At 64.2% G+C, this 8,604-nt stretch overlaps 1 protein-coding gene across 1 annotated transcript; it reads left to right on the forward strand.

Moving 5' to 3' along the window:
* The first annotated feature begins 22 nt into the window (after positions 1 to 22).
* On the forward strand, positions 23 to 7,447 carry TCEA3 (transcription elongation factor A3). The gene is made up of 14 exons (XM_072885055.1): positions 23 to 207; positions 1,881 to 1,943; positions 2,069 to 2,174; positions 2,532 to 2,679; positions 3,001 to 3,069; positions 3,289 to 3,357; positions 3,484 to 3,567; positions 3,865 to 3,942; positions 4,043 to 4,197; positions 4,617 to 4,672; positions 5,621 to 5,776; positions 6,373 to 6,519; positions 6,624 to 6,695; positions 6,830 to 7,447. Exons 1-14 carry the CDS (start codon positions 139 to 141, stop codon positions 6,836 to 6,838), a joined length of 1,281 nt encoding a protein of 426 aa, XP_072741156.1. The 5' UTR covers positions 23 to 138; the 3' UTR covers positions 6,839 to 7,447.
* The last annotated feature ends 1,157 nt before the right edge of the window (positions 7,448 to 8,604 follow it).

The following is an 8,604-nucleotide window of genomic DNA, read 5'->3' on the forward strand; positions in this document are numbered from 1 at the left end:
ACCCCGGCCGCTGCTTTGCACCCAGCTGCCCTCCCACCCTTGCCCGAACCCCCATGCTGGCAGCGCCGAGCTCTGCCTGCTGCCAGCTTGGTTTTGCTCCACCGGCTGCCGAAGCCCGGCAAGCAGCGAGCCGCCGGCATGGGGCCTGCTGAGGAGCTGGTCCGGATTGCCAAGAAATTGGATAAGATGGTGGCCAGGAAGAGCATGGTAAGGCGGCTGAGCCCGTCGGGGCGGGCGTGCACACGCGTGCAAATTTGCACATGTGTGCGTTTCTACGCATGTGCGTGTTTACGTGCGTGTGCATGCATGTTTGGACGTTGCAGCGTGGCTTGGGACAGGGGAGGGAGGGAAAGGGGGGGTTTGCTCTTCACCCCCCTCCCGGAGGGTGGTCCCGGAGGGGCTGAGCGGGTCCAGGGGGTGCTGAGCACCCACAGGTGCCACCAGCACCCTGGGGTGCTGCCTGCGCTGCCCCAGCCCAGCCTCGGGACGTCGGAGCCAGCACCCGGGGGTGCTTTATTTTGCCTCCACTTTGGGGCTCTCCTGCACCCCGTCGCTCCTGGCTGTTGGGATCTGGGGGTGGGGGGGGGGGTCTCTCCCGGGGGCGGCAGCTCCGGGCACCCTCGGTGGCGCGGGACCGTGGGCAAAAGTGGGCGACAGGTGCTTGGCCCCCGGCCCGGCCACCAACACCCGATCGGGGCCGGGGCCAGTGCCGCGGGCTGAGCTCCGTGCAAGGGAAAACTCCCCCGGGGGGGGGGCACGACATCCCCCAGCCCCAGCCCTGCCTGTTGCACGAGCGCGTGCAAGCGTGCAAAGGGAGGGCAGGGGGCCGGGCGATGGCTCCCGGGGGGCTTTGGCGATGGCGTGCCGGGGGGAGCCTGGATCTGGCCCTGCCACCCTTTGCGGCAGGTGAGGGTCCATCCGGGGATCCTGGTGATCTGGTTACGCGTGGCGAGCAGAGTTGAGCCCGGCCCTTAAAGTTAATATTTGACTCTTTCCGCCGGCCTTTGCCCCCACGAGGTGCGGGCTCCCGGGTAGGGGGTGCAGCGGTGCCGTCCGCCCAGATCCGGTGGCTTTTTGGGATGCCAACGCTTGGAAGCGAATCAGACCCCACGGGAGCCACAGGGGCTCTGCTCCCCCCCAGTTACCCCGGGGCCAAGGGACCGATCCTGCCCAGCCCCCCTGCTCCACACCCCCGTGCCTGCGCTTCGGGGAAGGGGACGCAGTCAGGGTCCGGCCGCAGCGCGGGGACGTCCCCTGCGCCCATCGTACCGGGAGGGCCTGATCCAGCCCCTCATGGTGGGATGAGGGTCCAGCCCGGTGTGGGGCTGTGTCCCCTGCGGGGGGGATACCTGCGAGCTGGCGTCTGCTTCTGCGGCTCTAAAAATACTATGGAGAAGGAGGAGGAGGAGGAGGAGGAGGAGGGCTCCGTGCCGGAGCTATGTTTAGCCCTGCAGCCGCTGTGCACCCACGGGTCAGGCTGAAACCCCGCAGGTGCGTGTCCCATGGACCCTCACACGCCTGCGTGGGGACACTCAAGTGTCCCCTGGCCATCCCCAGCTCCCAGCAGCTCGGGGTTTCCTTATGGAGGGGTTTTCCCAAGCTTTAAGGGAAGCTCCTGCTTCCCAGCCAGGAGATGTGACCCCGCGCCGGGATGATCCAGGAGGATTTGGGTTTGGGGGTTTTTCTATGAGTGCATCGCTGCGGAGGGTCGGGCGTTCCCCAGGGACCTGCCCAGGGCTGCTTTGTGTCCCCTTGGGGGCCTTGCCCTGCGCTGCCTGCTGCCGGCGAGAGGGAAGGGGGGATGCGGGCTGCCGCGGCGTGCCCCCCCCGCCATTTCTCTCTGGCTCCTCAAGGGCCCCCGTGGCCTCTCCCCGCTCTAGGAAGGGGCACTGGATCTGCTCAAGTCCCTCACCGGCTACACCATGACTATCCAGCTGCTGCAGGTGAGGGGGTCTGGGTGGGGGGCAGCAGTTGCTGGCAGGGGGGACATCCCGTGGGGTGGTTTGTCCTGTCCACCCCGTGCCAGCCGGCACATCCCTAAGGACGTGTCCCTGCTGTGCGTCCCCAGACCACGCGGATTGGGGTGGCCGTCAACTCGGTGCGGAAACACTGCTCGGACGAAGAGGTGGTGGCATCGGCCAAAATCCTCATCAAGAACTGGAAGCGGCTGCTGGGTGAGCGATGCCGGGGAGAGGCAGGAACCCCCCCAAGCCCCAACCCTTCCCGGGCCATTCTGGCACCTCAAACCCCTGATGCTTTCCAGGGGGGGTCAGGGTGGGATCAGTCCCCAGCTGGGACGTGCAGGCTCCCATGCATCGCAGCCACCGTAACCCAGTCCTGCCAGGCGATGCACGGACTTGATGGATTTTCCAAGAGCTCGTTTTCACTCTGGGGTGGAGTGGTGTAAATCAGTGTGTGCCCCCCACAAGGGCTGAGCATCCCCCCAGCTATCCCCCCACCCTGGGATGCAGCTCTCCAGGTGCCCCGCGCTGGTTTGGGCCGTGCCTGTGACACCCAAATGCTTCCCCCAGAGTCCTCCACCACCCCGAAGAAGGAGAAGGACATGGACGGGGAGAAGGAGAAGAAGGAGAAGGGGCTGGATTTTCCCAGCTGCCCGAACGAAGGGGCGAAGCATCCCAAGAGCCCGGCTGAGAAGCACAGGGAGAAGCACAAGGAGAGGTGGGGGCTCCTGCCTGCTGTCGGGGGGCACCAGCCGCGTGGCCAAGGCATCAGTGGGGCCGATACAAGCCCACCCTCTGCTCGCTCCCTACGAGTTGTTTGATTTATCCATCTCTGCCTGTCCACGGGTGCCACCAGCACTGCCGGAGAACCAAAGGGCAGCTGCCTGCAGCCATGGCAGCACCAGGGCAGCTTTTGGAGAACAGAGGGAGAAATGGCTTTTTTTTTTTTCCTTTTTCCTTCTCTGGAGCTATTTATTCCCCGGGCAAGGGCTGTTTGGACGGTGCTCGTCTGACCCTGCCCCACTCTCTCTGTCCCTAGGAAGCCCAGCAAGTCCGGCTCTCGTGCCACCACCCCCCGGGGCCACCCTGCCGACTCCGTCCCGGAGAGGTACCTGCCGAAGGGCACACCGACCCTCGCGCCGGGCTCTGCCAGCCTGGGGGAGGCTTTGCCGGCAGCCTGGGCACTGGTGGGGCTCAGGGGTGACTTGGCTGGGGATGGGGTGTGCAGATGGGCAGGCAGGATGCGGCTCACCAGGTCACAGCGGGGTGTGCTGGGGCCAGGCTCGCTGAGAGCATCTCTCCCTTCCTTTGGGCTTCTGCGGTGAAGAGACTCCAGTGACGGCCAGAGCCCCACTGCGTCCTCGAAGAAGTCACCTCCGGGTGGCAAGAAAGAGAGGTGGGTGCCTGGGCTGGACGGGGATGGGAGAGGTCGGACCCCAGCCCCTTGCCGGGCTGCGGATGGGGGTTTGGACCCACGCCTGGTCCCTATCGCTGCCCTCTGACACGGGGCTCGTCCTGCCAGGAGAGACTCTGCCGACTCGAGGTCCTCCACCACCTCGGCCATCTCCTCCTCTTCCTCCCTGCAAAAGAGACCATCAGGGGAGAGGTAGGGAGGGGGTGTCCCCGGGCAGCCTGGGGATGCTTCGGGGATGCCCTTCGGGGATGCTCTTACCATGGGACCCCCGTCCGGGGTGGGTAGAGATGGCTGGGAGCCCTGATCCTGCCACGGGCACTGGGACATTCCCCATGAGGAGCAAATCCTCCTCTGGGGAGATTCCTGTTGGCTTCTGAGCGCTCACATTGATGTGCTGGTGCCTGTGAGGTCCTGCCACCGGTCCCTGCCCCCTGTCCTGCATGCCCTGTCTCTGGTGTCATCCCCGCTGTCCCCCCGTGCCACCCCCAGGAGAGCCTCTGTGGGCACCAGCCCCTCGCCAGCTCCCACCGGCTCCTGGAGAAACTCCAGCGACAGCAAGGAGGAGAGGTAGGAGAGACCCATCCCGCTGCCGCAGGACCCACGGCAGGTCCCCTGGGGCTGTGCCAGGACCCTGGTGCCTGCCTGTCCTCCCCGTGTGCCCCTGCAGAGCCAACAGCAGCAAGGCCAAACCGGAGACGCCGCGGACCCCCACCACCCCCCCCTTCTCGCCCGGCCCCTGCCTCCTGGCCCCCTGCTACCTCACGGGGGACTCGGTGCGGGACAAGTGCATCGAGATGCTGACGGCCGCCCTCCGCATGGACGGTGAGCGGGTCTGGGGGGTGCTGGAGCCCGGGGGGTGCTGGAGCCCAGACTGGGCTGTTTCTCGTATGGGACAGCCCTAATAGGAGCAACCCTACAATAACAAGCAAGGCTCTGCATCCTGGGGCACCTGTAGCCCTGCGACAGCAAACTCACCCTGGACTTGCAAACAAACTGCAGCTGCAGCTCATAGCTCAGTGTTCAGCCCCAAAATGAAAGAAAAGGAGGTTGGTAGGGTCTCCGATAAGGGGTTGGATGTGGGGATGGGGTCTTTGTAAGGTTCAAGATGGGTAAAAAATTGGTTTTTTGGAGATGGGGTGCCTGGGACAAGTTGAGGGGGAGAGGGGAGATTTTTTTTTCGGGGTTTCTCGGTGCCCGGTGAGACCCGGCTGGTTTCACCCCTCGGCCTCTCTGCCCTTTAGACGACTACAAGGAGTTCGGTGTCAACTGCGAGAAGATGGCATCGGAGATCGAAGACCATATCCTTTGGGGGAGCTGGGAGCCCCCAGGCTCCATCTGCTGGGGGACACACACGTGGGCCCAAGAGTGGTGGTGGGGACAGGATGGAGGGTGGTGGGGACAAGGACAGAGGGTGGCAGGGACAAGGACAGAGGGTGACGGGCTCTGCTGTCCCCGTTGCCTGCAGAGGGAGCCCAGAGCCCGGTTAGAGGCTGATGCTGAGCAGAGCATCCTCCGGGCACCTGCCTTAGTCCGGGGGTCTGTGCGTCCCCCCCAAACCCCTCTGCTCAGGGACCTGCCTTCGTCCCTGGGGAAATAAAACCCAAACCCAGCCAATGCCTCTGAGCCCGCTGTGGGTGCCCGTTTCTCTTGCCGGCCCCGGTCCATCGCGGTGCCCAGGCTGTGGCACGCTGGCAGGGATGGAGCCACCTCCATTCACCCCCAACTCAAGGCTTGGGGGGTCTCCTGGCAGCTCCCTGAGACCGGGACTGCCCCCAGGGTGGATCCCCCTCCTGGGTACGCTTCGATTTTTGGTGCACTTCCCTCATAGGACCCCGAAGCTGCCACCTCAGCCTGTCTGCCCGCATCCGTGCAGGCAGCCGGCGGCTTTTTGGCCAGCTTGGGAGGAGGAGAGCGGGCTGAGTCTGCACCATGAACTCACATCCCAGCACAGGGCTTGGTGACGGTCCCTGTGCCCCGACAGCCTTTGGGTGTCACAGCAGGGAAATGCAAAGTTGTTTTCCTCCCCACATCCCAAGCTGTGCTTCATCCTACTGCACCCAAGGAGGGGGAGATCCCCCACACGTGGTCCCCCAGGGAGCAAAGCCCGGTTGAGATCGGCCACCTCCACGTGCACGCGGGCACTGGCCCTGGTGACAATCGGCACCACCGAGCCCAGAGCAGCAGCGGGTGCCCACGGGGCTGGCATCCCCCCACCTTGCCCCCTTGATTCCTTGACGGACCCCCACATATCTTCCAGGAGCTGAAAAGCACGGACATGAAGTATCGCAACCGGGTGCGGAGCAGGATCAGCAACCTGAAGGACCCCAAGAACCCCAGCCTGCGGAGGAACGTGCTGTGCGGGGCCATCCTGCCCAGCCTCATCGCCCGCATGACTGCCGAGGTGGGGAGCAGGGTGGGGGGCACGGGGCTAGCTCTTGTCGACCACGTCCATGCTGCCTCCTGGGGGGGGTGAGACCTCTGTCTTGGTGCCCAAGGGCTGGCTGGGTCTTGGCTTGGTGGTGTCCACACTGGGCTTGTCCCAGCATCTCCCCATCCTACCCTGGTGCTTGCTGGGGCACGGGGAGCACCAGGCACAAGGAGAAAGCAGGGGGCACTGCCTGGTCCCCCCAGAGCCCTGCAGCCCCCCAGCCCTTCGCAGAGCTGGGTGTGGGATGTCACACTGGCAGGAGTCAGGCTTGAGGGTCCCCATTCCTTCTCCTCAACCGGGGTCCCCAAATCAGGCTCCTGGGAGCCCAGCTCCCTCCACGGGGAGCCAGGTAGGGACCCTCGAGAGTTTCAGTTTGAGGCTGGGGTGATTTTTTTCATCTGGGTGGGCCTGAGCCCTCCAGCAAGCACAGAGAGCAGGATCAGTCCTGGTCCTGGAGAGGATGGGGAGGGCGATGGACCACGGTGGCTTGCACCCTGTGCTGGCTTGGCTGCGAGCCCCGGGGCAGAGCCACGGCAGCGCTGACCCTGCCGGGCTGATGCTGGTGGCAGGAGATGGCCAGCGATGAGCTGAAGGAGCTGAGGAACGCCATGACCCAGGAGGCCATCCGGGAGCACCAGATGGCCAAGACGGGCGGCACCGTCACCGACCTCTTCCAGTGCGGCAAGTGCAAGAAGAAGAATTGCACGTACAACCAGGTCAGCCCTGCAAAGCCCCTGGGGCTCCCCCTTGTCCCCAGAGGACCCTGATTTGGGGGACGCCAGAGGGGTCTCCGCTGACCCGGCCGCCCGCTCCTTCCCAGGTCCAGACGCGCAGCGCCGACGAGCCCATGACGACATTCGTGCTGTGCAACGAATGCGGGAACCGCTGGAAGGTCTGTGCCCGGCGGGGGGGGCTCCGCGTGCCCCAACCCTTCCCCACCCAGGGTGGGTGGCAGAGACCCCCGAAACGGTGCCGGGGGGCTGGGTGAGGGCTCACCACCTGCTCCCGGCTCTGCATCTCCTGCAGTTCTGCTGACGGCGCCCGGCGATGCGGCTGGAGGGGACGCGATGCGAGACGGGATGCTGTGATGGCCACATCGGGCAGCCGGGGTGGGGAGGGGGGGTGGCGGGGCGGCACCGGTCCCCGCATCCCGGCTCCCTGTTTCCTTGCACTGGGCTCCCTCGAACATCCCGGGGAGCCAGGCTCCGGCGACAGGTGGGTTTGCTCAGGAAGACCCCGGTGAATTCGAGCAGTTCCTCCCTGTAAATACCTGCCCTTTGCTTGGGGTGCGCTGGGAGTCCACTGAGCATGGACACATCCCTGGAAAGGGAGACTGGTCTGACCTGGGCAGCTTTGCCCTTCCCTGGGGGAAAGCTGAACTTGGAAGATTTGGGGGCAGAAGGGACGTTGCCCCATGGATGTGGGGTTCTGCCACTGTCCTGGGGGCCAGGGGTGGGAAGGGGCCAGGTTTTACCCCCAAACACCTTCTTCATCACCTAAGTGCACACAGTGGGAGGACACAGATAGGGTGGTTGCAGGATGCCGGAGGGATGTCACCGTGTCCCTCCGCTCTGTGACACGTGGACTTGGCTTGAGGGAACTGTGTCCCCAGGAAAGAAGGGATGAGGGGGAGAGGAGTGGGAAAAACCCTCCAGCTAGAGCAATAAAGGTGTGAACTGTCTCTGCGGCACAGACTGCTTTCTGAAGGGGGGTTGGGACCTGTGCCTTGGTTTGCACCCCCCCAGCTTGAGCCTCGTGGTCTACCAACAGCCCCCAGCCAGCTCCAGCATGTCTTGAATCCACCAGCCTCCAACTTGGGATGTAACGGTGGCTTGATGCTCATCCATCACCTTCCTGGTGATTAAAGACCTTTAATTAAGGGCAGAGCAGCTCCCCGGCTGGGTCTGGGTGCTGAAGGCTGTCTCATGCAGGGCAGCACCTCCACCGACAGCCGGGAGGGTTTTCCAGGGAAAGGCCAGCCGGGAGATGCACCTTTGGCTGCAGGAGGTGCGGGACGGAGCCTCGTGGCACCGAGCCCGTCCCTTGCCACCACCAGCCTCTCCCAGCGGCTCCGTTCAGAGGCAGCCGAGATGTGACGGGGATGCAGGTAAGGTCACGGTGACTGTGGGTGACTGTGGACGGGGGATGAGGGTGCTGCTCCCGTGCCTGCATGAGCCGACAGGCAGGAGCGGAGGAGGATGGTGGAGGTGTCGGATTAACCAATCGTTAATTTTTTAATCTTGAGCTGAGGTGTGAATTTTTCCCCAGGCAGAGCTCAAGGCAGTTTGCACCCAGATTTGGGTGTTAACCCCCCGGTCTCTGGGGGTCCCAGCAGCCCAGGGAAGGGTCGGACACCCCTGAGAGTGCGCTTCAGGCTTCGGTGCTCGTTAGCACGCCAAAGTCATTAATAAGCCTCCGAGGCAATTATTTATACTTGCAAAATGCGTGTGGCTGCAATTACAGAATATAGTGGGTTGTGGGGGATGAATAAAACATCAGCGTGACCTTGTGCAGCGGCGAGCAGCGTGCCAGGAGCGCAGGACGGGCAGCACCGCGCCGGCAGCGCACAGGACCGCGGCTCACGTGCTGTCCCCGGGGTGCGAAGGGGCACATTTGTGTGGGACAAGCCCGAGATGGGGGATTTGGACCAATATTTTTTGCAGTCCAGTTCAGCAAAGGTGTCTGAGCGATACCGGAGGGAGGCTGGCTCCAAACACTGCGCGATGGAGCTCTTGGCATCCCTATGTGTCCATCTGTCCCACAGGGGACATGTCCCCAGGGGAAATGTCATCCCACGTTCC

Source organism: Ciconia boyciana, chromosome 21 (assembly GCF_034638445.1).
Source record: "Ciconia boyciana chromosome 21, ASM3463844v1, whole genome shotgun sequence".
NCBI classification, from domain to species: Eukaryota; Metazoa; Chordata; class Aves; order Ciconiiformes; family Ciconiidae; genus Ciconia; species Ciconia boyciana.

What these genes read in the sequence shown, in the direction of transcription:
- TCEA3 (XM_072885055.1), top strand. Translation starts at nt 139, where the DNA reads ATGGGGCCTGCTGAGGAGCTGGTCCGGATTGCCAAGAAATTGGATAAG. An exon ending in TGACTATCCAGCTGCTGCAG is followed by an intron (nt 1,944 to 2,068) that starts GTGAGGGGGTCT and finishes GTGCGTCCCCAG; the next exon opens with ACCACGCGGATTGGGGTGGC. An exon ending in TGGCATCGGAGATCGAAGAC is followed by an intron (nt 4,673 to 5,620) that starts CATATCCTTTGG and finishes GACGGACCCCCA; the next exon opens with CATATCTTCCAGGAGCTGAA.